The sequence below is a fragment of the Aspergillus luchuensis genome, chromosome 4 (genome assembly GCF_016861625.1).
Source record: "Aspergillus luchuensis IFO 4308 DNA, chromosome 4, nearly complete sequence".
NCBI lineage: Eukaryota > Fungi > Ascomycota > Eurotiomycetes > Eurotiales > Aspergillaceae > Aspergillus > Aspergillus luchuensis.
The window spans coordinates 3,151,993-3,179,521 of record NC_054852.1 but is presented as its reverse complement, the minus strand read 5'-3'; the positions used below and the strand labels follow the sequence as shown (position 1 = coordinate 3,179,521).

The 27,529-nt window shown below is 48.8% G+C and overlaps 8 protein-coding genes across 8 annotated transcripts; 2 read left to right on the top strand and 6 right to left on the bottom strand.

Annotated features, from left to right (window-relative positions):
* Positions 1–453: 453 nt before the first annotated feature.
* AKAW2_41120S (uncharacterized protein) lies at positions 454–2,367 on the bottom strand (the record flags this gene model as incomplete). The annotated part of the gene is made up of 1 exon (XM_041689524.1): positions 454–2,367. One exon carries the CDS (start codon positions 2,365–2,367, stop codon positions 454–456), a length of 1,914 nt encoding a protein of 637 aa, XP_041543200.1.
* A 1,081-nt stretch (positions 2,368–3,448) lies between these two features.
* On the bottom strand, positions 3,449–4,423 carry AKAW2_41119S (DODA-type extradiol aromatic ring-opening family dioxygenase; the record flags this gene model as incomplete). The annotated part of the gene is made up of 3 exons (XM_041689522.1): positions 3,449–4,171; positions 4,233–4,363; positions 4,420–4,423. 3 exons carry the CDS (start codon positions 4,421–4,423, stop codon positions 3,449–3,451), a joined length of 858 nt encoding a protein of 285 aa, XP_041543199.1.
* Positions 4,424–5,216: 793 nt separating this feature from the next.
* RIM21 (PalH/RIM21 family protein) lies at positions 5,217–7,619 on the bottom strand (the record flags this gene model as incomplete). The annotated part of the gene is made up of 2 exons (XM_041689521.1): positions 5,217–7,414; positions 7,511–7,619. The coding sequence occupies 2 exons, from the start codon at positions 7,617–7,619 to the stop codon at positions 5,217–5,219; spliced, it is 2,307 nt and encodes a 768-aa protein (XP_041543198.1).
* Positions 7,620–8,634: 1,015 nt separating this feature from the next.
* On the bottom strand, positions 8,635–9,702 carry AKAW2_41117S (DUF614 domain protein; the record flags this gene model as incomplete). The annotated part of the gene is made up of 2 exons (XM_041689520.1): positions 8,635–8,870; positions 8,934–9,702. 2 exons carry the CDS (start codon positions 9,700–9,702, stop codon positions 8,635–8,637), a joined length of 1,005 nt encoding a protein of 334 aa, XP_041543197.1.
* A 2,995-nt stretch (positions 9,703–12,697) lies between these two features.
* On the top strand, positions 12,698–13,728 carry AKAW2_41116A (uncharacterized protein; the record flags this gene model as incomplete). The annotated part of the gene is made up of 2 exons (XM_041689519.1): positions 12,698–12,829; positions 12,913–13,728. 2 exons carry the CDS (start codon positions 12,698–12,700, stop codon positions 13,726–13,728), a joined length of 948 nt encoding a protein of 315 aa, XP_041543196.1.
* Positions 13,729–15,782: 2,054 nt separating this feature from the next.
* On the bottom strand, positions 15,783–17,198 carry AKAW2_41115S (phosphatidylinositol-specific phospholipase C domain-containing protein; the record flags this gene model as incomplete). The annotated part of the gene is made up of 1 exon (XM_041689518.1): positions 15,783–17,198. One exon carries the CDS (start codon positions 17,196–17,198, stop codon positions 15,783–15,785), a length of 1,416 nt encoding a protein of 471 aa, XP_041543195.1.
* Positions 17,199–19,280: 2,082 nt separating this feature from the next.
* On the bottom strand, positions 19,281–21,038 carry AKAW2_41114S (CFEM domain-containing protein; the record flags this gene model as incomplete). Its single annotated transcript, XM_041689517.1, has 8 exons — positions 19,281–19,540; positions 19,600–19,667; positions 19,743–20,125; positions 20,181–20,248; positions 20,306–20,342; positions 20,399–20,580; positions 20,644–20,779; positions 20,832–21,038. The coding sequence occupies 8 exons, from the start codon at positions 21,036–21,038 to the stop codon at positions 19,281–19,283; spliced, it is 1,341 nt and encodes a 446-aa protein (XP_041543194.1).
* A 1,221-nt stretch (positions 21,039–22,259) lies between these two features.
* On the top strand, positions 22,260–24,434 carry AKAW2_41113A (uncharacterized protein; the record flags this gene model as incomplete). The annotated part of the gene is made up of 10 exons (XM_041689516.1): positions 22,260–22,505; positions 22,560–22,612; positions 22,662–23,071; positions 23,134–23,369; positions 23,432–23,486; positions 23,540–23,633; positions 23,695–23,784; positions 23,845–23,968; positions 24,027–24,043; positions 24,101–24,434. The coding sequence occupies 10 exons, from the start codon at positions 22,260–22,262 to the stop codon at positions 24,432–24,434; spliced, it is 1,659 nt and encodes a 552-aa protein (XP_041543193.1).
* Positions 24,435–27,529: the final 3,095 nt, after the last annotated feature.

The following is a 27,529-nucleotide window of genomic DNA, read 5'->3' as shown; positions in this document are numbered from 1 at the left end:
GGTATCAATGAATCATGAAGGACAAAAGTCGGTGTTGTGTTTGCGTAGTACTTACCTTACTAATTTAAACTTGTTGTTACCCAAAGATATGTTCAGATTTAGTTAACCATGCATGAATACGGGGTAACGACGACTAAAGTCTCCTCTATATTATTTAGTGATTTCCGCTTACTGCTGGAGTATAAGTTGAACAGAATTTAAGAGAGGAGGTTATCGTTGCTCATATTGCTATGGTATGGTATAATATCTACTAACCGAGCATCAGCTCAAGTTGATGCTCATCCTAACCCCACGGTTAGAAGGGCATGCAGGCATGCTATATATAATCCCAGTGGGAAACTCCGACAAATGTCGCAAGTCACCCAATTAAATCCAAATATTGTTCATGAAAAGAGAAAAAGAATCGAGATGATTCCCAGGGGGTATTCTGTTTATCGACACCGTACGCCAAATTCATAACTCCTGTTTGTCCAGTCCCCATATCTCCCAATGTTGCAGCACCTCCCAGCCAACGCGTCGGACACGCCGTCGCCAGTAGCGACCGTCGCGGAGAAGGACTTGCGGAAGGCACGGGTTCATGCCTGGGTCGGGTGCTTGCTCGTCTGCCGGATGATTGGCTTCTCCTGGTTCTGTCGTAGGAGTGTCTTCTTCTCGTGGCCGTTTGCCCAGTACTGAAGGTGGGACATGTCCGTTTCGCTGCGATGGCACCATTGCATTATGGCCGTTGGCTGTTGGGGAGGGTCTCTCGGCTGGTGGGCTCTTGTCGTAGCCTATGTTGGCTTCTGCGCTGGTGGCACGAGAGCCTGTGGGTGTTTGGAGCTGGACGTGTCCTTGGTTTTCGGCCTGCTCGGCTGGCACAGTGTAGTAGTCTCCTAGTTGGAAGCCCTTGCGGCCCAGCCCAATGACCTTCAGCCGGTGAAAGATCTGCTGGTCTGCAAGAGATTCGCTGAGCCTCGCGATCAAGGTGTCATCGTCGGCTTCCACAATGTCAGAGAGCGTACGGGCGGCGGTGAGCGCATTGGCAGATGGAGAGAAGTATTTAAATGTCTTAGGGAGCGGCCCAGTACGAGCCGTCTCGGACGGTGAGGTACAGGTGGGAATGAGGAGACGCAGCGCCTTTAGATTTCGGAGGAATGGAAGAAGAAGCCCCAATGCTTCCAGGTCGGAGAATTCTGTAGCAAAGCCAAGCTGCTCCAATTGCGGACTGGCGTGGACAAGGCGCGCGACCGTGGGTGCCGATAGGGGCCAGCGAGCGGGGAGTAGAAGATGTCGTAAGGTGGCTGCATGATTCAGAGTGATGTTGTTCAGGTATACGTCCCGGACGCTTGTTTGCAAACCGGGGGAGTTAGTTGCAGCGGCAGAGCAATTGGTGGATGTACCATTAGTAGCGGGTTGAGAGGTGTCAGACGAAGGGGGGGAGAGCGCGGCAGCAGAGGTCAGAGGTCGAGGGGAGTTGATATCATCGTTAGGATTATGAGTGGCGTTGACGAAGTATAACCGTTCCAGACCGGTAAATTGGTTTAGGAATTGCGCATGTCTCTTGCTCACGGCATCCTGTCTAATCGATTTAATACGAATGGGATGAGCCGGCATTGTGGGCCAAGTGCTATCCACAAAAGTGTTCATTGAGAGATCCGCACCGCCGTGCTGGAGGATGGTGACGTCTTCTACAGTGCTACCATTCACCGCGAGACCGAAATCCTCCGTATGCAAGGCGTACAGGTTCTGCAGGCCAATTTTCTTGATTGAAAGGGGTTGCTTCGCGGCGATGCACTTGCGGAAGTAATCGTGAACCATGACACTAGGCTCCTGCGCATTGCGCATGCGGGGAGACCAATGCATGTTGAGCTCCCGCAGCTTGCGACACTTGAACACCAGAGTGGAGATGTCATCCGGATAGCAAAGCGGATCAATGTCGGTAACCTTTAGATACCGAAGATGTGGCATGGGTGGAATCACGATGGTTGGGCGGGGATGTCGACTTGAAGGAAAGCGAATAGTCAAGGCCGTCAGCTTAGGCAGCTGCGCCAGCCCAAGATAGACAGTTTCCAGCATTTTGGTATTGAGTTCCCAGCTGAAGCTTTCCAATTCCGTCATCCGATCGACCGCCGCACGCACCGCAATGTTCAGCATCATCGACGAGTCCGGCACGCGACCCACGCGCGCATGTTCCTCGAGCTCGAGCTCCCGCCAGTTGCCTCGAAGCGTAAGCGACCGAACGAGCGTAGCATAGGGACGGGTGATGACGGCATTGAGACCCATGGAAAAAGGGCTGGCGCTACCCATACCCTCGGGTTCATCGTCGCGATATCGGATTTTGTCATAGGAGGTCAGGGTGATGTGTTTGTAGAGCTGGGGGAGAGCCATGTAGTTGAGAACGCGGCATGCTCGACAGAGACGGGCGAGATCGCCGGGATCATCTACCTGCAAGAGAGCACGAGGTGGTTAGTGGGTTGCACAAGCCCCATCCATGAGAGCAGTAGCTAGACGAACGTAAGAGACGATGACCGCGATTAAGTTGAGTGGTAGGATCATTAGCGGAGCGCCCTGGGGGCGATCGGTGGTGACGCTGGCTTCAAACATGTTCCGGTTGACAGCCGCCATGATGCGACGCCCAGGGGCGATAGGGTCGCAGCATGGACTGGGAAAGAGACAAGGGGGGATGGAGATAAGCCAGGCGAGACATCTATCAGAGGGACAGAGGCTCTCCGACTGGGGCGGGATGAAGTCGAAGTAACTTTCCGATGAGGAATATCGCGGGATGGCAGATGGCGGAAACTCTTCGATGTTCCACTGCTGAGTCAGGATCCCGTCTCCTCTCTTTTAAGGTCATTAAAGTTAATTAAGACCTCGAGTGAATTTAACCCCCCTCTCCTTCTTCTTCATCTGCACATCTGGTTCAGATTGAAATAGAAACAACATTCCTGCCAGTTTGACAGATGTGAGGTGGGCGATCACACGTGGTGAGACGCAAGGAGGATAAGTAATTGAGTTGGCACATTGACTCCCCTCCACCTGATAGGGAACTATACTATGGAGACAGCAGGTACAACATCCACGTTACTACAAGAGCATAGGCTGTGCTCGGGACTTCCCTCTGATTGTATCTTCCAGTCTGGGGCTCAATTGTAAAACAATCAGATCCCTGCTCTATTGTCCTGCTGCCGGTCATATCGAGGTTAAACAAATGACTTGCATATTCCAAGCCTCGCTTCTAGAATGATGACAACGGCGAACCCATCTGTCAGATTCGGGGTATATATTGACTTTGTGCGAAGGTAGATTGTATTGGTACCAATAAGTACCACCTAACTAGTACTAGTATTCTCTTGAGAAATGCAACGATGCCAACGAAAGGGAGAAGTACTAAGCAGGCCACTCATGCTGTATACTACTCGTAAATCAACTTAACAAATACAACATATCAGCATAACACACAACGCCCCAACTAACCCAGCTTATTCCACTCCCCAATCGTAAACTGCGAATTACACATATTTGTCAACTCCCAAGTCTCCGCCCCCAGCACAACCTTGCTCCCTTCATCCTCCCAGTCCCCAACAGCGCCCGCCACAAAAAGCGCCGCCATGAAATGATCATCCGTAGCATGCGCATCCCTATACTCAGGATGCTTCATCAACCTCGTCATCGCGCGCCTCATCCTCGGCCCACCAGAACACTTAACCATAACATCCTCCACCGCCTGACGAAACTCCAACGCCCAGTCCTCCGGCGGCGTCTGCATCGCAAAGTTATCACGGAAGCGCAGCATCGGCGCCCACCGATTCCGGTAGAGGTTGTGAACGGCACCACCAGTGCCAATGATGAGGTAGTTCTCGCGACGGAGTTGGCGCAGCGTGGAGCCGACTTTCATGTGGTAGTGGGGGTCGTAGCGGGCGTTGGAGGAGATGAGGGTGGTGGGTGGACAGGCGGCAGGAAACATGCGGATGAGGATGAGGTAGACGTCGTGGATCCATTCGAAGGTGTCGTTGCCGGAGGCTTTGAAGCCGGCTTGGTTGAGGAGGGAGATGCATCGGTGGGAGGTGGGTAGGTCCGGGTTGAGTTTGTAGTCGACGTATTTGGACGGGTGGACGTAGGCGACGGGGCTTTTGCCTGGATTAGGGTTCGTGGAGACTTCGATGCCGTCGCCATGGCAGGCCCAGTGGGCGCCCTGGTGTTGAGTTTAGTGGTGATGCTAAATGGAGATAGGGAAGAAGGGGTGATGGATGTACCATGATGACCACGCCTTTGATGCCATGTGCTAGGGCTTCGTCGCCGCATTTCTTCCAGTAGTCGGCTGAAGTGGACTCTTCGCCGAGCATCATGGTCGAGCCATGGGAGAAGAAGTGGACGGGTGTTAGTCCTATACCTCGTAGTTACTTAGTATGCGCTGCATAGATCCACAGTGGGAGTACGTACCCATGTTGGTGTCTTCTCAGTGTGCTATATAGTGAGTGTTGAATGACAATGCTAAATATTTGGCATATACTAATGCATCCTATAAGAACGTCAATCAAGTCTGCATGCTGATGCTAGTCTGGTTGGATGCAACGCTGGCACTTATACAAAGCCTCATGTCGGGACCATCGGGTCGGCGGACCACAAACCGAGAGGTCCATCCGAACAGCGCAACTCCGGCCCCCGAAAGCATTTCCGGGGTTAAGGTGGCCCCCACAACTGGGGAAGAAATATACTTTGATCATCTCGTAACGTGTGGGGTTGTTGAACCTGCCGGGGTTGCCGGCATTCTCGACTCAGTGGCAACTGGGATGTTCATCACAGCTTACTCTTTTACTATACTCATACCGAAGACAGCAATATGTCGCATTAATATTCCATAACAACATGTATAAGAAGGAAAGATCAGTGATATATGCATCCCAAGGGTATCTTTGTACATCAACAACAGTGCAGTCGCCTGAGACATGGAGGGCTCCAACCAACCCAGACCAGTCTATGCATACACCCGTGCCCAGCCCAGCCCAGCCCAAGCCCCTGATTAAACCGAACATTGAAGAAAGCAAGTAAAGCAAGTTTTTGACCGGAAGAAATAGTGTCAGAAAAGAAAACTCCAGTAGTAGACAATCCGGCAGCACCCAATATCTCCAATACTCCCCGCTAAAAAATCAGACATCAGCGGCAGAAAATGCGAAACAGAAGCGAAATGGAGTGTTTGAGACAGGAAGACGCAGGCAATCACACGTTACACGTGAACGTCACTGCTGGCCATGTGGCCCTCGTGATTCTTCAGGAGCCTCATCTGGAAGAGGTTGGGTTGGTGATATAGGTGCTCCTTCCGCCGGGTCGAGTTCCTGCTCGGGTTGTTGGCGCACAGCCGGCCCCCGAGTAGGCTCGCTGACCGAGCCATCGGCGTCCAGCGCCGGCTGAGATTCAGAGCAATGCTCACCAGGCTCCACAAGCGCTGCAGCTTCAGGGTCATATCGCAGCTCATAATTGCCATGACTGAACCCTTGTCCATCGGCTGCGCTCCATGGAGCGGCGGTTCGCGTTTGCGGCTGAATCACCCTCACAGGCAGGTCATCACGGGCCGGCGGAACACGCTGATTCGAGGTTGTTGTTCGTGAACTAGGCTCGTGATATTGTTGCGGCGACCAGGTCTGTTGACCACGGCGTCTAGCCGGAATAACCGTGACTGGCAAGGGAGAGTCGGAGCCTTGTCGTCCAGAACCAGGTCGCAGTCGTCGATGGAAGCCAAACCGAAAATCATGCCTGGGATGCAAGCTGTGCTCGTCGTCGCTGTCATCCAAGGAATGATGTTGTGGTTCCACTTGAGCACCTGCGGGATTCCCCTCTTCCTCGGCCTGTGCAGAAGCGACTTCTCTTGGTAAAGATGCCCGCCTTCGCTTGAAAGGATTGAGTAGCGCTCGCCACCTTTTATCCACGTGCACAATCTGAGGGGATTGCTCCCGGGTCTGTTGTTGTGCCAGCGCATCTTGCGCCAGGCCGGCTTGCTGACCGTCGGTGGTCATCTCCTTTGCGGCCACCGCTTCGTCTATGTCTTCATCCTCTTCCTCCATGTGAGGCATGGCCACCGGCGGAGTGGGACTAGAAACCGGATGATAATGTATGTTGTATACCGTGCTGGCCGCGCTGGTTGTGTCAGCGCGACTGACAGGCGTTATAGCTGCTGGGGGAGGAGTTGGTCGGGGCGCGATGCGCCGGCGCCGAGGGTCCATGGGAATGTTGTGCTGTTGGTTCTCCAGGTTCGACTGCCAGTTACGACCAACCCTCGTACGTAAAGGTCGATGAGCCAATCCCATCATGCCTCCCCAGCCTGAAGATGTTCCACCGCCTCCACCTCGATCATGGCCGTCAGGGTTGTAGCGCGGCCAATCGACCTCTTCCGAAGGGGTCACTTCCAACATCTCGTCTCCATCAAATATTTCGCGTCCAAGTATTCCATCCTTCCTCTCATCGCGTTCCAAAGCCTCGATCCGCTCCACCCATTCCCATACCACGACACTCGCTGCAGCAGAACCAACCCACCGAACATAAGTACCCCATCCGGCGATTTTCGGTTTTGCGATATCCAGAACAAAGAACACAACGGGTATAAGAATCGCACATAATGAGAGCAAGGCCACCAGGCAGATATTCCTCATTTTCGGATGGAAGAAGGCGAATCGATGTTTCGAAAGCGAATAAAAGATGACCCAAGCGGCGTACAAAAGGTTGAGAGCAAGTTCGAATAGATAGCTGAGAGCGGGGATCGCGTCCTCGTATAGCCGCGGATGAACGGTGTCGGTCTTAACCAAGAATTTGTCGAGGATACTAAACGTGGTATCAAAGACAATTAACGCGAACCCTGCCCACTTGATCATGATTTTCTCCTTATGTCGAGGAAACAGCCGAATCAAGGTCTGAATCTGGGCCAGCCACAGAAAGGTGCTGGAAATGATTCTGACCACCCGGATCTCCATACCGTCGATGACCTCGTCCGCCAGCGCTTCGGCATCGGAGTACCCATAATAATATTGCTGTTCAGCCACACGAAAGGAGTCGACAGTCGCAATGGTGAGTGATACAGCGACTAACAAGGCCGCGACCTTTTGTAGCCACGGCCGACCACCCACGCCAACCACCGACGAATTACCACTGTACGAACCGCTAATCATACCATGACGTCCGAGAAAGTTTGCACCACCACCAGGACCCCCAACATAAAACGTACGCGGCGTGATGAGAAGTATTATAACGAGAAGATAGCTGACAACGGTCGTACAGCCCATAGCATACAGCGCCGGGGTAACGGAGGAATAGAAAGGATCGGTGACATCGAGCGCGGCGACCGCATGGGCCGTGGCAGTTGGCGTGCCCGTGCCGGTACAGATGGGATCGTAGATGGCATTTTCGGTCAAGGCGATGGAGTAGGAGCGATTCAAATAGACGTAACCTGCAAAGCAGCCGCCGAAGCGCCGCGTCAGTGTAACCGGACGGAAGCGAATTTGTTTGCCGGGCCGCATTCAAGACCCAGCACGAATCCACATACCGGAACTGGGTAATAGAAAAGGCGTGCAGTCCGCTTCATAAGTCCTGGTGGTCGTTGTCGTTGGTTGAGCCCATATTTGGCGAGGTGTTAGATGAGCGGGTTCCCCCATGGTCGGCGGGGACGATTGATTTCTCCTCGGAGCAGCCCTCAGACCCCTACGAGATGAGTCGTAATGGCTATCATCAATGCCCTTGTCAAAGTGGACCCGTCACATGTGGCCTTTTCAAGCAACCATCATTCCGGCGGGGAAGGGTGGTGCTGGTAGAAGAAGACGGAGGGACAGGCAACGAAGGGCGCGAGAGTCGAGGCGAGAGCGAGTTGCTTTATCCGATGTTGGACGGGCGGAGGAAGTCGGGGGAAGCTGTGATGAATGGGGAAAAGGGGGAGCGGGGAGACAGGTTTCGAGGGGATCCGCGTCGGGGTTTGGTGATCGGACAGAAATATGGGAGGGATTCGGGGGGGAGATGAGGGAGCGAACAACAACGGAGCGTAGGGGAAGCGGTGCTGCGAAAGAGCTGAGGTGGTAAGGGTGGTACACGGGATGATACGTCGTGGAGAGTAGCAGGCGAGGGGGAGGAGGATTTGGCAGCGCAATAGAAAGATCCGCCACCCGCGGTCCAGATTGCCGTCGCCAGTTCGGCTCTTGTACACCGCTTGCCAAATCTCCACCTCAACAACTACTTGAACTATACTTCTTTTTACTGTACAGCTGTCTCGTTCAAGATTCTTGCTAGTGTTTCTGCAATGCAACAATGACAATTGTCTTGATGGTGTTCATGTATGTACAGGTTGGCTGGACCCCAATTGCAGGTCCACACCAGCAGTCATGACAAAAAATCAACCCGCGATGGGAACCCAAGCATAAGACGAAGGCCACGAGGGAAATTGTTTGAACTAACAGTTGATCACATGGAGACCTCAGCCTCCCAACAAAACAAGCATGGTAGTACAGGTGGATAAGAGAGGACCGGATTTACCCAGATCCCATGCACTGCGTCCCCTATTCAGATACCACTTCAGTCGTACAAACATCCCCATTACTCCACCCCCATTATAATTCAAGCAGCGATCAGGGTCTCACACCCCCACATTCTTCCCCCGGAAAAGCTCCTACAGCCTTCCCATCATCTCGGAGGTGGCCCGTACGACATCTGCGTCGGAGGCAAGTATGGTGATACCAATGCTGCCCCCGTGGCACTGGCATATCTCCCGCGTTCTTCTTCCCGTTTCTTGACCTCGACCTCGTTTTGGATGAGTGTACAGCATGTGCAGCACGTTGCTCGAACGCAGTCGGAGACAATATCCCCTTCGATTTTATAGGCTTTTCGCGTTCGACGGCGCTGGTACGCCGCCAGAAAACCTGCGACAGCTTGTTAGCATACTTTGCCGGTGCTGAAGACTGACGTGAAAGGTGCGCACGTACATTGACAACCGCAGAGCAAAGCCATAACCGTGCAGGAGCTATTGCACGTTTCATACCCGAGCATATTCGTTGGGTCTTCATTTCTTGACTTCATAGAAAGTCGATATTGCGTTTTCCCGAATAGGATGCATGGACAGAGTAGCCCGAGACAGCATGACCCAACATCATAGCATCCGCACATGCTAGTGCGCCATGATCCGCCTTTTATCTCCAGATCTGGGTGTGTTATTTGACCTGGGCGATGATATGCCATGAGATCAAATCCTACAGGTGTTGTTGGCGCCCCGTGGGCGACTGGAGGGGGAAATTGGGGTAATTGGGGCGAATGTAAAGGATTCGTGTCTGGTACAACAGCCATAGGCTCTTTTTTCGGTAACGGCTCTGCCATTTCCAGGTCCCTTTTGACCGGGAGAGGGCCTGGGGATTGTGGAGGCTGTGCGTATGAGTATTCGGGCACTTTTGGATTCTGCTGGACTTGCTGGATCTCGTCCGCGTACGGCGCATAGTTGGCTGGATGTTGCTCGAGATTCGGTCCGCAAGGGTAGCCTTGAACGGCCATATCTTGCTGGTACTGTTGCGACTTTTCGTTTAACGGCGGTTGAAAGTGCTCCTTGACAGTCTGTGGTTCTGCTGACGGGGCTGCCGCTGGAGGTGTGATCTCATCTCTCAGTCGGCTCCCTGGAGCGTGCATTTCCAATGGAGTTTCCATATAAGAGTATCTCGGATTGGGGCCCAGATTGGCCGTATTAAGCTGCAGTTGTCTGTTCATGTTGACGGTCGCTTCTGATCCCAGATCGCAAACTCGTAGACCCGTCTACAGCTTCAGACACTATATTCCCAGTGCACAGAGCTTTCCGGCTCTTTGACCCCCCAAGAGAAAAGGGCTATCGCAGGGTGAACGGTAATTTCAGATCGCTCAAATGCGGTCGTTCCGTAGGGATCTACATGTAGCGGCGAGGCGCAAACCTTCCGCTCGTAACCCGGAGGAGAGAAGCATCAATAAGCAGCACAGCACAGTGAGTGTGCGAAGATGAAGTTCTTCAACATTCAAGTAGTAATAGCCAAGTCACCAAATTAAGAACCAAAGAAGAACAAAAGCAAAGAAAGAGAAACAGAAAAAAAAATCTAGAAGCACAACCCACACCCACCAGGACAAGAAACCGGAAGGCAGCGAGATTATAACTAACTAAGCAAAGCAAGTATAGTGGCAATTGGGTGATCACAATCGCCGGAGGTGGAGAGGGGATGGCATGGCGCTTGGAAAAGGAAATGGATGGACGACAAGCAAGCAAGCAAATTGCTTTGCTGCTGCGGCGGGGGGAAATCAATCATACGTATTGTAGTTAGTTATTGGCCAGCGAGTTAAGCGTCTAAGCACAAGTTGCGCCGAACGAACCCCTAGCGCTGCACCCTTATGTGGCTCTGTTCACACGAGTGATGAATCCTGTTGGTCTGGCGGTCTTTCGGATCATCCTGTTGGGTCCCGAAGCACACACTTTCTCTTCGATTCTCATCACATTTTCGCCGGTCGGCTGGCGTCACATTGGATGGTTGCCGACGCACCATTCGTTCCATTCCATCCCCTGTCTTTTTATTTCTTACCCTCCCCTCTTTCTTTCTCTCCTTAGTACGCAGTTCCGTGACAGTTGCCGATCACAACGCTCCTGGTTGGCTGGATTGCCAACTGTTGCTAGTAGCTCAGTACTAAGTAGATACCGGGGGTGAGAGCGTATCCGCCTATTGTGATGGTGGTTTCCCTCCGGAAAGAATATCCAGCCGCTGGCAGTCATAGTTACTATCGTCTGTTAGCTAGCCTGCTGGCTAAGTATGTACCTATAGTCACTGCCAGCGCGAACTACTACTAGTAGTACTTTGTAAGCGGTTACATCCCCGTATGCACCAGTGATGCAGGCAGAGAGAGCATGGTGACCAGCCGAGTTGCAGTGCATGCCATGCCGCTCGGGAAAAGGCGTAGCGATAACATGGCATGTACGCGGTAAGTTCTGGATCCGTAACGGCTTGGAGATATATCATCCTGCATCTAGACTATGAAGTAGTAGTTTGGCGCTGAGAGCTCAGCTGGATCCGATCCATAAGCGTTATGAACCTCCGGATAAACATTAAGTAAGACTAGGATGGATGGCCATTACCCCTCTTTCATTCGGATAATTGGTGAGTGAAACTAGTGTCCCTGCATCAGAGCAGCACATTGGTCACTTTCCATCATCACACAGAGTACAAAGTAGCTAAGAGATTAGGAAGGATATCCTGGGTTCTCTCACATAGCATCACGTGACGCATGCTTACACAGCCGTAATGCCTCAGGCTGCACTCACATGCCTTCAGGTCTCTGGTGTCTTGGCGCCAGGGCTGGATGCGACAGACTATTTCTACCACTAAAGATGATCGTACTGCATCCTATGCAATAAGAGAAATGAAGTAAGCACGTAACAAATTAGGTCCTGTCAAAGGTTGGTACTTTCAAAGAGAGTGTGGAATAGCACATGCAGTGCCAGTGATGCATTAGTACACTACCACACCAAAAAGCATGATGAAAATAAATGCCAAGAAGCTTGATATATCCGGTTTTAATCGAACTCAGCATCTACAAAAATTACTTCATATGCATCATGAGCAAACGGATCAGTTGAGTTTAACCGTTTCAGATTTATGCAAAGGAACCCCCCCCCCCCCCAACCCGTCAAAAGACATCAACCGGCGTGTAACGAGCGCACTGGGCCCTCTGTGGCGCAAGCCCCATCCATTCAATTCCCGGAACGAAAAAAAGAAAAGCTTAGGGTTGACCGCAAACTCCACTTGCAAGTATGTAACTCCACTACTCTATTTGGTCTGCTTCTCCATACTATTCGGTATGTTCATTGCAAAGAATTATACCACCAGAACTGTGAGGATGTGACACTTCTTTCACAGCTCTTAAAGATAATTATGCTCCTTCGATAGACACAACAATCTCGGATAATTCCCTTGATGAATGCAGATGCAACGGTGTGAAGAAACCGGTTGCTGACAGTTTCACAGACAAACGAGCAAGCATAACAACGAAAAAGAAATGAAAAGAAAATCTCGCAGCATGACTAGTCAGATTTAAGCGTCTAGCAAATAGCAATGAAATATCTCAAGCCAATCAAACGGCTTGGAAACACTCGGAGATATCCCCTAGAGTCATCAAATCTTGTCATCAGGAAGCTCCAGGATGGATTCCTCCCGTGGTCATCTGCAAGTTTCAAAGACTCTGAATTCAGCCGCAGGGTAACAGTTGGACACTTTGACAGATTCTTTCCCGCCTTTCGCACGGTTTAAAAAAATACTAGCATGGCAAGTAAGTACGGAAGAATGTCGATCAATCGGTCGATCAAGTACAAGATAGAAAGTTTGTTCCTTGGTAGAAAAGTTCCGCTACTTCTTAGGATTCTATACTAGAGAAGTAACCTAATGAACTGAAGCAATTCACGATATTGAGTGGGCCTTTTCAGGAAACGTCTTCCGAAAGAAAAAAGGGTTTCAAATCGCAGGTAAGTCACGATAGAGCAAATGCCTTCGAATTAGGTAGCAGTGAGTCACCTTTCAAGAACAGTATCTATATAAATGGCTTGAAATCCCCGTTGTGTACTCGGTGATCAGGTCAACTCTAGCCAAGCACAAGAGTACTACTACACGTCTTTACTATTCCTACTTCAGTGAAATACGAGAACGACAAACAAAGCTGCAGAAACACCAGGATCAGGTCACAACATCCCGGCAAGATGTTCGATAGTTTCAGCGAACTGTATGCCGATCAGTTGAAGTTAATTACGGATGCTCTGGACCAAGCTGGAATCAATAACGTACTTTGGGGCCACGTCATTGAGCGCTTCCTCGAAGAACATGTTTCGTCGGTAAGCACACTCCCCCGGTCTCTGACAATGGTCCCTGGTTTTCTTTTCTCTCTCTCTTTCTATCTCTCTAACATAACCAATAGGGTATCGAATGCATCATTCACGATGGCATGGCCGAAAAAGCATGCCAGACCCTTCTGGCTGCGGGGCTCGAGCCATGCAAATACGGGGAAGAATGTCCGGCGACGAGACATCGGCAAGATAGGCCGGACGCTGTAGCGCATGTGCACTTAGAAGCAACCACTTTAGGGTGTGATATACCTGTGATGTTCTGGGAAAAGTCGTCTCTTCTTTGGGCGTTCCCCGAGTTACCATCGTCTCCTCCTTCGTCGGATGATCCGTACTACATGCCAATCAGGATCCCATGGACCTACTATCGTAACGCTGCCACACCCGCCAAGGCCGCCCGCGGGCATCGCGCTTCATCTGCTGCAGTCAACGCTAGTAGGTCTCAGCGTCCTCCAATAGATTTGACTCCTGCAAGAATGCTCAAACCAGTCAAGATCGTTGAAGCCCTGATATGGCTGATGTGTCGGGACCGGAATCCTAATGAGGGATTGGAATGTGGGTGGGAGCATCGGTGGCAGAAGGTCTTGGATTCCTGGGTGCAGAAAGCTCCAGGTCTTGCTAAGCATGGGCTTTTCTGCCGGAACGAATTGCGACCCGGTTTTCTGCCTCTTTGGGACTACCTCTGTGGTGGTGAAGGTGAACAGACCCCCGAGAAGCATCGTGCACACTATTTGGGGCTCCAAGCGAAGCTTCGTGCGGAAAATGCTCTTCCAAGCTCACCGCAACCAAAGAGAAGAACAGTGGAGGAGATTGAACATGAAAACTGGAAGAGGTATCAGAAGTTCGTAAAACGTTACAGCGGCAATACCCCTTGGATTGAAGAAGACTAATTCCGAGGTGGTACTACTTACTACGAATGCATTCTGTACTTTGTTCCCAACCCTATGGCGTCTCCGCAACCTATGTCACACCATTCGTAATGAATCCTACGTATTACCTATAAAAATATATACCAGTTCCGGATGATTTGAACGTACTTTCATCGCGATGTAGTTCTAGCCTCCTCATGATAATTGTCATGAAACAGCTTTCCGGGTAGAGTTTCTCACACGGGGATGTCGGAAAGGAAGCCGGGGGAGCTTCGGTTGGCATTGGTGTCAGAACACAAATGCAAAGGTACTTGATAGTAGAAAGCATACCGAGGATTTCCACCACGGAAGGGCCAGAGCTGATATGTATAAGAAGGTGCCTGGTCGTCCTCTTCTCTTTGAGCGATTAGAAATATCTCAGCATCGAACGATGACGCCAAACGCAGAAGAATACACTGCTTGGGAACTGTGGACGCAGTGCGATCACACCATAGCGATCAGTATCATGCACAGCCGACAACTTGATGATATCAAAATAGTCGTAATTGGTGCGCAGTCCATTAAGCACAGTCTCGGGGCCGCGGAAGAACTGTATACAGTATGTATCCTTGACCGACTTGTTCTATACAACCCACCCATTCCTTACGAATCAAGCACTACCCCCTTTACACATTCAGAAACTCACTGACTCGTCCGATGAGCCGTACGAGGCCAACACGGTCTCTGTGGCAGTGTCAGGGCAGGGGTCGATTCCCCGACTGATAGATGTCTTGCTCACCCGCCGCGTTTTCCTCCCAAGTGGCACAAATCGCGTATTATACAGAGACCCTTTCCGTGGACGCGAGATTTTTGTCGAGTTTGTCCCAACCCCCGAGGTGAGTGACTACGCTCTCCGGATATTCATGAGCGCTGGATGACATTTTCTGTTTCTTTTCTTTCTTTTGGTACTATAGCTTTTGTATTTACCAGCCTCTGCCACAAGAGTCGCCGACTTAGGAAACACCGCATACAGTATCCCATGCTCATCTTTATTGGATGCGCTGATCGATTATTTCTGGCGCTCTTCCGACTGGTCGGCAACCACAGAATCAGACGATTTTCCGTATCGTCTGGCCGAAGAGATCTCAAGTTCCCCCAATAACATCACCCTGGTAACCACGGCACAGAATTGTTTTGGGCCAATTGCACTGGGTCGTGCATATCAAAGAAATTGGCGACGGAGTTTGAGATGGTGGAGAAGGAAATTCGGTTTCAGCTATTAGCTAGTGATATGGGCTGATGTGTATTTCTATTTTGTTTGGTTGCTTTCGTTCATCTTTGGATAGGTGGTAATTTGTGCAGAAGCGACGGAACTTTGATTATTGAATTTGCTTGGTATATTTTGCTCGGCTGGAGTCTTGTTAGTGAAGGGAGCTACAAATTGATGTATTGAGTCTGTTAACTATTCATTTCGTTCAAGAATCCCACGTCCTCCGGGATGGCCTGTCCGACCGGAGGTGTTGGTTGTTTCGGTTCTGGTCTGCTGATGGGAATTTGACCAGTAACATTTGCGGCATTATCGTTCTGCATTCTGTTAAAGTAAATTGCGAAGCCAAGGGTGAATTGATGTGTTGTCAGCTCTATGTCAGGGATGATCCTAGTAAATGGTAGATGGACGGAGGGGACGAGAGGGTGAAACAAGAACTTTCAATATGCTGACGAATGAAAGGATGGACAACAATCACCTGACGCCGCTGGCATTGTCCAATCCGTGCTGTGTTCAGTTCTTCGTGCAAGGGGATCAGGATGGTGTAGTGTCATGCTTAGACATGATAGGAACAATTTTGGCCGGACTGGGGCAATGCGGCAGATAGACAGCATCAGATTAGTACTGATAGGGTACTACGAAACACTAAGAGCTGTGAGTTAGATGGAATGAGTGGATGGGCATTGGGAGAATGCCAGAATTCGAGCCTTTAGTACGCTGAAGAAAATAAAGTATATAGTAATTGACAAGGACACCGAATACTATCTATCTAGTATGTACACAGTATGGCAGGCACCATTTTATCTATGCACAGTATGCGATGGTTGGTTTACAAGGACAAGCGCTGACGCGAAAGCATAATGGACGTGTCGACAGTTGCCCCATCAATAAAGTCATTCATGAGAACAATAGTCTTCTCGGCCCGAAGTCTATCCAGAGCATTCTTTCTAATCCAAGGCAAAGTTTGCATGTCAAGCATCCCCTTGGTCGAGGTGAGACAAGAGCTAGCCGCTGCTGCAGAGAAGACGCTGTAGACAAACACTTCCTTGATAGACTGGGAGGTCGCCTGGCACTGCAGGATGGTCAAGTCGGAGTCTGCCTGTCCCTCGGTAGTCATGGACTCAAAACGGTCGATTATCGGGTCGGCACTCAGTGTTGCGTATGCTTCAGCGGTCCAGCTATCGTACTTGTCGGCTTCGATGACAACAATCAGACGAGTCCCCGTGCGGCGCAATTCCTCAATCGGTTGTTCAAAGCACTCGCGTGTTCCCCATGTGAGCGGGCTACGCACAGCCCTGGCACACGCCTCGTTAAACAGGTCTGAGATCTCGTCTTCTGTGGGCCGCTGGCAGTCTGCCACGATGTTATCCCATCGGATATGGATTGTGACAATCTCCGTTTGGTTCTCGTCGAGGAAGGCGACCTGCTCGCGGAGGAACTCGTCAAAGGCAATACCGGGGATGCACGCATGCTGGAAGTAGAAAGTGTCTCGTAGGGCAGACACTTTCTGAAACATGGGAAGGAGCTTAGCTGGACGAAACTCAAAGTACCGTGCGCCCATGGCCAGCATAGTCGAGACGGTTTTCTTTTGGGTGATGGAGAGGCCGTATACGATATGAGGTAGCTTCTTCATGAGAAAGTGGTCCGGAACGTGATTGACGTGCTCGAGCAGAGGGACAAGCCGGCGAACGACTGCCAGCATGTCCGAATCGAGATGCTGAAAGATGGCCTCGCATGCCGTCATCCCATTCATTCCATTGTCGTGTGGCGCAGCCAGCACGAAGCGCGAGAAGGGCTGCTGTGCAGCAGGGGATCCCGGAGGAGCCACACTTCCCATCCACTCCCGATTTTCTCTCGAGCAGATGGTCACATAGCATTGATGGCGATCGGTGAGACCAACCTCGCCGTGACCCGCGGCATAGAAGCCATAAGTGATGATGGCGTCCTCTGTCACGATCGGGTGGAAATCCTGTGTCGCGACCATCGTGCCTCCTTCGATCTTTCCCGTCAGACTGTTAACGTCGTTATGTGCGCCAGCCACCCGTTCTCCATAGCGAAAGACGGTCCATTCGAAGCGACCTGTGAAGTTACCGAGCCCCTGAATGTGCGACGAGTCGATCTCGAGCTGACGGCTGGTAAAGTTGTGGGCCACATCATGGAGCACTTCCTGCTGGGGCACAGAAAAGCCGACCTCGTAGCCCGGAACGCCGATGTAGCTGTATACAGTGATGCCTTTGCTGGGCATAGTGAATGGACGGGTGATGTTCTCCCGAAGGTGACTGAGGGTTGCTCGCCTTGGCGCATTACCTTTCTGCAACTTGTCCCACTTGGATCGGTACTATTGAACTACTAGCCATATTGGGAAGTTCCCTGTCCCCGTCACATCGTGGGATCATCAGATATGATGATATGTCAGGGTGTCAGAGGTATGATATGTTTCGTGAATTATATAGCCTGCTAGTTGCCTCTTTATTCATCGTACTCATTGATTAGAGCGTTGCATATCTATGGCCCTTGAATCTTCGTGTTGTTACTCCAATTTCTATTGCCCATGTAGACGGCGCCCCCGTGAATTACGCTATGCGGTTAGTCTTTTGCCATTTATGGTTTAGCGCTCCAATACCTATTTAGAAGCCCTGCCCTTTCGACCTCTTGTCAATACAGCGTTGTGCTATAGGCCAATAGCGAAAATGCCTCACATGTTCCTGGCCTCATCTGGCAACCAATAATGCTGAGACTACGATTGTTAACTACACAGCCCTACGCGCATACTAAGCGGCGAACGGCCTAGTCATAAGGATGACTGGCCTAGGCATGCATCGTAAATAGTCATCATCTAAGAAAGCAGGAATCGCAGTCAATGAACTATAACTTGTGTTCAAGGATGTGAACCCTTTTTTATGTGTCCTGTAAAGCAAACATACCGGCTGACGGGGCCGGCCGAAGTGCTGATCTCAGTGATCATATTATGTCAGATGTGTCCGAAAGGTAACGTAATCAACGGTCGAACGGGCCACACGGTCAGGCGGGCCATCCTGAAATCCCATATAAAAGATGTCTTTTTAATTCTATAATATATCAACCAGTACTACTTCTATGAAGCTCTAACTTTGTAGATAGATTATATATATAAGAATAAGTATTTCATCGATTTTTTCAGATTTTAAAATTTTTACTTTTATAATAAAAACGGATTCTTATATAATACATATAAAATACAGATATTGTAACATGATAAGTCTTTAAATAGATTTATATTAATTTTTAGAAGGTTTATAGATATTCTTTATACTATTTTAAATCTATATAGAAAAAATCTAATTCTTCTAGACCTGGGTGGTAGAGATATATTGTGTTTAAAAAGATATCTTTTGTATAGTATTACCAGGTGGCCCGCCTGACTGTGTGGCCCGTCCGACCGTTGATTACGTTAGTTGGTGTCTTGATCAAGCTTTCTGAAGACCCGCGGACTTGATTCGGAAGAATTGTTGAAGATATCCCGACACTACGCTCTCATGTAAATGCGAGGCGAATAATGTGCAAATCTCCCTTGCCATTGCAATTCTCGAGCTCACTAAATCCGGAGTCTATCTCGTTCAACCAATGTGTCCCCTTCCGCTAGTAAACCTATACTATTGGGGGTTTGTCGATTGGGATGGATGTGATCAATATCTTTGCAGCGCCCCTCGCTGATTCGGGGGTCGTGTACATAGCTCTGGGAGTATCAGAGAACATAGGGTGGGGTTTATAAGTTTCTAGTTGGTAAACCTCGTAAAACCGCCCCTGGGCTCGTCGTAGCTTCGCGAAGCGTATATCGGCAAACCATAGACGATCTTGCGGGGTGAAGGGGCTCTTTAGCTTAGCTTGGGTAAAACCTCATCAAGTTGTCTTTCCTATTTTCTGAGGGCTTTGGGCATATACGGAGAAATGGGAGCCGGTTTTAGTGTGGAATCTGGGATTTTGCAGCGCGAATTAAGAGCGGAATCGTGAGAAGATGCTAATAAAATTCTGGTTTTTTGGTTATATCATCCGAAAAATACCGGGACACCTGGAAGCCTGGGCACAAGACCCCTGAGATAGTCTTTGAGGCCCACCAAGGGGGCTGCGGAAGTGCGGATGCCGATCTGTACTATCGGATGGCCACCCTCGGCAACCCGAGGGGCCCGGGCCGGCCGCACACCGAGGGCACTGAACCTCCGGTGCCCCGGTGGCCCGTAGAGTAGACCCTCTTGACATTCCTTCATATACTAATATTGAGATTTTATAAAAATGTATCATAAAATAAGAAGTATCAAGCATGCTAAGAGCGCCAAATGTTTTACACCTGCTAATGTATATCAGGGTCACCTTTTAATCCCCCATTATGATCCATCTCAATCAACTGAACAAAACTGGTATTCGCATCGCGATTGTCAGTTCGTATCTTCTTTTGGCTGCTTCGTAGTCCCATGCTGCTGGCTTCCTTTGTTGATCCGAACACAGAGGGGAATAGGCGACCGAGCAAGGATCGCAAAGCGGGTAGGCAAAGACAGAAAATGCCCACATCGATTTCTATCACGGACCAGTAGCCGCCAGCAGCCATGTCCCCTGTTGCTAAATTGTTAGAGAATCTGGTGGGTGGAAGAAAGGACATTCGGGGATATTACATGTTGCGTTCGTGCTTGTTGCGAAGATCTTGAGCATTATAGCGCGGTAGATGCCGACACCTGTGATTCTTTTTTTGATTAGTGTTAGTAGTTAAATGGTCCGATGCCGAAGAAAGGAAAGCAAGGTAAAACCAGGAACTCACAAGAACCCCACAGAAAACATAAATGTAACCTGAAGTTTTGTACTGACTGATGCCTGGAGCTTCATCACTTTGGGTATAGGAAGGGCAATAACCCAAGCATCAAGTACGATATTCAATCCGGCGGCAGTAACCACTAGCGCATTCGTCTTGACGCAAGAACCGTGGTGCTCTCCGTCCCAGCTCGTCCAGTTATAGCTTATAGGTGTGCATTGGAATGCGAAGGCAAATATGAAAGTTATGCCCCAACAAACGGTGATAATGCAGGATGCTTTGATAACGCGGCGCATTCGATCATTCGGAAAGATGCGAAGATAGAAGAGGAGGAAACAGATCTTGATGAGGGCGACACATGTGGCGTAGAGAATTTCTTGGATATAGAAAAGCTAATGGATTTGGTCAGCAGGTTATCAATTTCGCGTGTCAGTTGGAAACTCGTACGTAGAGAATTCGAGTGATGTTTTTGAACTCGAGGGTCCAAATATCCTTTCCTAGGCCTGCTTTTCCAACTGATCTCGATTGTTAGTAATGTCATTGTTGTCAATGTGAGAATTGAGGTGACCTACGCAAAATAGAACCGGAATTCACGGGCACCGCGCAACACTAGGAGAGTCGGACTTGAGCGTTTCAAACCTCAGAGAACGAAGGTGCAATCTTACCGCGAGGAAAATAGTTGCCCAGTCATCCAAGCCCATCTCTAACTTCGTGATCACAAGGCGTGTATATAATCTCAATGCGACGAAGAGCAGAAAACATAGACCAACTGCTGGAACCAGTATGCTGATAGAAGTGCGGTCTCGAACTGGAGCTCCGCATGTGGTATCTGTGATATTGAGCGTAGCTGCAAAATTGTGTTAGATCACGGGCGGCTCGCATCTTCATCTATGATTTAATAGCCACTCACTGAGTTCCTCCTTGACAGTGCAATTTGCCGAAACGCAGACGTTCATCTGCTCCTTAAGCTCGACATTCGTACATATACATGTTTGGTTGGCAAGGGTACAGGATGACTGAGGGACAAGCTCAAGCATGCATTCTTCCTGTAGGCAATGTCAGTATAATTTTCTGTGACAGAACAGCTCATTTACTTACAGCGCATGCTGGTAAAGACTGGGCTCCGGCTGATGTCAAGTCAGCCAATGATAATACTACGCAGGCTGAGAATAGAATCCCAAGTCGAAGAATTCGCATTCTGCCGCAACCCTGAACTACTGATGCTGAGTTCAAATCCAATCCAGCATGTGGTAGGAAGGCTGAGACGATTAGCGGCGAAAAGGAAATCCGTGAGCGAAGATGCATTAGCTACGAAGGGCCTGTTCGCTTGTTGGAGGGTCTAGTAATTAAGCTAAGCTTTAGGCCTGCCCCTTAAATGAAAGGAATTTCGGGGCGCTTGCCATGACCAAGGCTAACTAGTACAATGTGAGTTAGGTGAACCATAAAGCATCGAGGCCTCCACCAGTCATTGATACAGACTCCCGCGGGCCGTCAGAGGTTAAAGTTCTCTAGTTGGCTATCACTTATTGAAAGATATGATCAAGGTGATTCAAAAGCTAAGAAAGGATGATCAATCTGTCTGAGCTGGCGGTAGAAGAGAAGATAGAAAAATCTGGTTAGCGCTCTGTTTCCAAGGCTCTGTTTCCTCCCAAATTGCTGGACAAAACGGACATATAGTTAATCAAAATTCACGTTTAGAGTACAAGATTGAGCATTTTCATCCGCAATAGCTCCCGCTCAATCAATAATTATTTTCGATACAGTACAGTTATCGGAAAATGTTGAAATTCCCCATTAATGCGCCGATCAGGCACATTGGCCTCACAGATCAGGCTTAGTATCTCCCTGCTCCCATGACTCAGCGAAGGCAAAGGAACCATGAAGAAGCTCCGTGATGCGAAGGTATTTCCGCACTATGTACTGGGCTTGCTGGTCTTGACTAATTCAACTGACAGAGGATTCAATCGTACATAATTTAATGGCGAGAAGATCATGCATTGTATTCCGTGTGTTCCTGACGGGTGCGGGCCGTTGCTAACCAATGTTTGCTTATCAGGTACGTAAGTCTCTTTGAAGGATTCGCGCTAAGTGGAGGTTCTCTCGTGTGGAGACACTGTCACAGGCTTTCCGCCACTTGGATATCAGACGATGCTTTTTTAGTTCCAATACGCACGGTAGCTAGGCTCGACTGGTCACTAGTTCACGGAGCAGCGGGAGAACAAGGCTGTCTCCATTGGCCTTGGTGTACAAACTAAGCACACTATCTTGGAGCCAGGAAAACAGGTTCAAAGAGTCTAGGTGTCTTTACTCTTTAGGCAATTCCAGCCCGGTATCATTTTCATACGACCCACTCACGGGGAGAGCAAGGCCGAGAGTTAGCGGCAATGCGAGGTATTTGAGGAGCAGGATGGCAATCTGGAGGTCTTCTCAGTTATGTTTAGCAAATATCAGCCATCTTCATTCACCTTCTAGCACAAAACCTTTATATTTTGTACAGAATCAGTCATAAGACTCGGGTCTGGCAAAATGGTCGTTTATAGATCACCAGTTACCCCAATTCATGATGCGACAAATTTGTCCATTCCGCAACTTATGACACAATACAACCCGGAAGATGTAGATGCATCTAAAGCCGTTCATACCGATACATTTTCCGATGAAGCTCTCACGTATGGTGGGCTTCGCTCTCAAGCTGCTCGTGCTGCTTGGGGCTTACAGAAGAGGCTGGGCCTACAACCTGGAAACACCTTACTTGCACTTGTTAACAACTCCGTAAGAGATCCACATGCGCTTATTATCTAGTATTCAGTCTGATTGGGATTGCAGAATGCTTTTGTTCTCCTCGCGCATGCGACATGGTGGACAGGTGCTATTTTCGCGTAAGATGTCAGGTCGCATAATGAGGAACTAGGGTTAAGATTCCGATAGGCCTTTGAATACAGCGGCAACGCACCAAGATATATCGCATGTTCTCCAGATTGTGAAACCTACACATGTAGTCACCATCGAGGAGAAGCTTGGCACTGTTCAGGATGCTTTGGCCTCTCTGTCATTGACTGACATTAAGGTTTTGACTGTCCGTTGCAAGGTGGGAAATCTGCCTCAGTTTCCGGAAGATGTTACTGGGGAAGGAGATTCGCAAACCCTTCCCCCATATGATCTCCAAGGGAAAAGCTCCAAGGATGTCCCCAGTACCATCTGCTTTTCCTCTGGAACAACTGGAAAAATGAAGGGTGTGCAACTCTCCCACTACAATCTTGTCATGAACAGCATCATGATGCGTGCCTCCATGCCTGTCAGAGTTAATTCAACTGTATGCGAAGTCTTTTTCGCACCATGTAAGTCCCCCTTCTTCCTGAAACTTTGTCTTTCCAGGTCTACTGATGCATTCGAAACCTAGACTGTCACGTTTATGGTCTGACAATAGCGGTTCTGGCTGGCATGTGGGTTGGAGCCCATTATTGCGGCCTCGCGGCTTTCGACTTGGAATCCTTTTGTCGCAAGTCGAGCGAGCTAAAGGTTACGGATCTTCATATTGTGCCCCCAGTGGCACTTGGTCTTGCCGCCTCGCCCATTGCTCAGAAATATGACTTAGCCTCTTTGCAGCGAATTGTTATTTCTGCTGCCCCATTGAAGGTAAAACCTTGAGCTTGATATCTTGTAGCTTGTGTGTGATACTCACTGTATGTCCTCGCTAGAATTCGGTGCAGCAACTTCTCAAGAAGCGCTTTCCACACACCAGAATCTGTCAAGGTAGGTGTTGATATTTCGTGTTTCGATAACAGTTTGTTAACATCAAAACCAAGGGTATGGCCTCACAGAATGTTCCGGGGGAGTGATTCATGAAATTGATGAAGACGAGAGGGCCTTCGGGTGTGTTGGCAAGTTATTTGCAGGAATGTAAGTTCTGATAATTGACTCTCTCTCTATGCAGCCATTACCTTTGCTGATGCCATAACAGGGAAGCTCGTCTTGTCGACCCAAAGACAAACAAGGATGTCCCTCTCGGTGAGGAAGGTGAACTCTGGCTCCGCGGGCCAGTTGTTATGATGTATGAAACTCTGTCAACCGTTCAATCTTGCAAGCATGGATGTGTTTAACCTTTCTACAGGGGCTATGTTAATGACAGTGAAGCAACAAAGCGCACTTTCTCCGATGACGGATGGATCAAATCAGGAGATATCTTGAAGCTGGACGAGAACCAAAATTTCTGGGTTACTGACCGTCTTAAAGAGGTAAGTATGTCTTTTCTTTTCTCACCATGGATACATGGAGCTAAACGAGAGTATTCAGATGATCAAATACAAAGGGTGAGTTAGAAATCTTCATTGGCAATATTCAGCCCTTGGCTAACCCGATCTTTCTAGGTTCCAAATCGCACCTTCAGAGCTCGAAGACATGCTTCTGCGACATCCTACTGTGACCGATGCTGCGGTCTGTGCAGTATACGACGATGCACAAGTGACGGAAGTTCCCCTCGCATATGTGAGTCTCTCACCAGAGACGGCGAAGCTACCAAGCCCCGAGAAACAGAAAGTCCTTGATGAAATCCGCTCTTGGATGGACGGCCAACTTGCAGGGTATAAGAAGCTCAGAGGAGGTGTTTTCCATCTTCAGACCTTGCCCAAAACACCGACTGGCAAGATTCTTAGGAGGCTCTTGCCGGCTAAGTTGAACGAGGCACGAGAGGCTAAACTTTAGTTGCTTTATTCAAAGGTGCCTATATCATGCTTTAACTTAAAGCAGCTTTTACTATATTTTTGTTATCCGTTTTCAACTTGACACTCATGGGTGGTTGATGGGTGGTTAATTCTTGACTCGTTGAACAATCCCTATGGAACGGTAATAGTTGTTTGGATGGATGATTGAAAGCTAAATCGCTATTTTGTATGCTTCATAGGGTAGAACAATAACATCTAAATATCTCGTACTTGTTCATCTTTCACCTTAATTCCTGACCATTTATGCGTCTGGTTGATCCAGCAGTTTTGGAAGACAGAGCCCAGAGCCAGATTCTCGTCTCTTATTTCTTATTTCAGCTTATTCATTTCGATTCCTTCTTTTTGAATTGTCTTTGAGCCTGTTTATCAGTCAGCCAACTACAGACCTCTAAGCCTGTAACTCTAGTGACCAACGGGGAATCGAATCCCTTGCACCTGAATTAATTGACCTTTTTCGGACCCAAAGGCGGAGGTGCATTCAAAAGAGTGCGTATCGCTAACTGTCATAAGCTTGCTTGCGCATTCTGGGCAAGTTATACATAGACTAGTCTGCTATATTAACAGTTCTAATATACTACTCCCTTTCTGTATCCGAGCTTCTCGTATGTAATGCCTCAGATTATAAAACCAAGCTACAGATTCAATTATACAACCAAGCTACAGTAAATCTTCGCTCTCTCGATATCTTCAGAGTTCAATGAGAAGCTTAGTAAACCAAATACAAGAATCTATACCAGCCTTTCTGCACGTATTTCTGAATGCATAATAGCAAGGTAAGACCCTCTTGGTTACTATAAATGTAGATATCTGCTCAGTAGAGCTGTCTTTTATATACTGTTTCCAATATACAGACCCGTATATCTAGCTATATAATCTGGCTTAAACTCACTGGAACAGTACTAGGCATTTGGCAAATTAGTCTAATTAAAACGGCTGAAGGATATTATTCTGATCATATGCGCAATCACTTTACCGCGTCTCTGATGGAGAATATATGTTAATGAGATACGATCTCCCAAAAGCACACGTAAAACCATGGTGGAGATAGTGGGCAGAGATGCCATTGTATCTACTTTTTCTAGGGGCTGTTCTATTGTCGTTTGATGTGCAGTGAGCTAGTAGATCTAGACATACTACTTTGTAGCCAGAATTCTCGCTCTGCTCCAGATGACGAAGGGTTTTGTATAGTTATCATAAAAGTGCTGTATGGATGTATCCCGCAGTGGAATGATTGACTGAAAATCCTCGTTCACGATCAAAAACCGATAAGTCATAGGATGTCGAATTGGAGTAGTAGTAGTCTCATTCCACTGGCAGAATATTTCCCGATTACATATAGTACTATTATATGATAGTTCTGTGCTCAATTTCGACCACGAGTATCCTATAGCTTTGTACTTCCCAGCAAGCAACATTCATTCAGTAAATATCAGTCACCACCTCGATCTAGTATAAAAAATCGTTCTGATAGAGTGAGTGCCAGATCTCCAAGCCCATGACATGCACTACCTTTATCAAGCCAGATCAAAGTCCATGAGGAAATATCAATAAACACGGTTATTTTGATTTTATAAACTGAACGGATAGTAATGAAAGTATTATGAACGTATAATAGCTCAGATTTAACTGGTGCGCTGCACGTCGCTAATACTCCTGAACCATCTACACCTGACCGAGACTACATGAGAATAAGTATTGCTTGGCCAGTGACCAGATGATCTGCTTATAGAGGATCATATACTTAGGACCAAGACCAGGCCCCTTCGCAACTGATCTCTAATATCTGTTAGTAATGTTCTACTACTCAGGGGTGGAATGAAAATGCCGGAACACTGGTGCCTGCTGGGCAAGGCCCTACATTCCAAGGAAGGGAAACTCAAACCCGAGAGCTCCGAGTATTTATATATACTATGTTTGGCTAATTTGAGTCAGGCTCGGCATTGCTAGGCGGGGATGGACGGGGCGAGGCGACTTCTATTTGTTGGGTGTTCAGCCGTTAGAGAGAAGGATTACTAGTAAGTAGTTGACATGGATTGGTGTCAGTGTTCCTACTATTGGTTGGATGGAGCGCTATTTAGTTACCCTATCGATTATCTTGTAGCATGTAAGGGTCTAGGGAAGCAGACTAGATATTCTCTTGTTGGTCTTTCAAGTCAAATCCAGACCAGAATATGTTATACTCGCACGAGTGTTCAGGCATTAGTCAATGTCGAGATGTTCGTACTACCCAAGTAACTGCCATAGCGTATATCTTCGTCGCCGATTACGTGCTACTCTAAGGATATTTCACGCTGTGTTTCACACCGAAGCCCTCGGAAGGCAGTTAGCCAAACAACCATCACAAATTGCGCAATACTCGATGGTGGTTCACCGAGGTGCAGCTTGTCTTGGCTAGACGCCGGCCAGCACGGAATCAATCGAGGCATGGTGGCTCGATTTGAGGAATGTGAGTCTCAACGGGACATAAGACCTGATCTGGTGACCCTGATGGAAATTCTTTTTTTGCCCTTGCCTGGAAAAAACGGGATTGACGAGGATGATCCCTAAAACCAAGCGATACACGTCATATTTGGCAGCAGTAGCGGATATATCTATCAAATTGACCAAGGGGCATGAGGTAGGTAGATAGAAAGGATACTAGGGAGTCAAATAGGATTTCAGGGAGGGACAGAAGGTGGAGACCTATTACCTAGTACTGATAGCGAGAAAATCAGGAAATAGTGTGGATTGTACGCAGCAGACTCGGTGAGAAAGGGAACACGGGAATTGCAAACAAGACCTAAATGAGGTTGTGAAGGACCGACAGGGATGGAGTTCACGGCTTAGGCTTTAAGGCACTGGAGGATCTGGCCGTTTGGGCGCCTTATCAATGGGGCAGGGAACGGTTGCCAATAACCAACAAGCCGATCACGTTGACCAACCATTGGTCCATCCCGCTGGAACGGGGTTATGCGGGAGTGGGCCTTCAATTGGGGGGAAATTGATAAGTGCGGGAATGTTGTTCACTCGGTAGTTGGGATCTCTTGTGGATGCTATTGAAGACTACTACGTACTACTTTCGACCCCCGGTAGTAA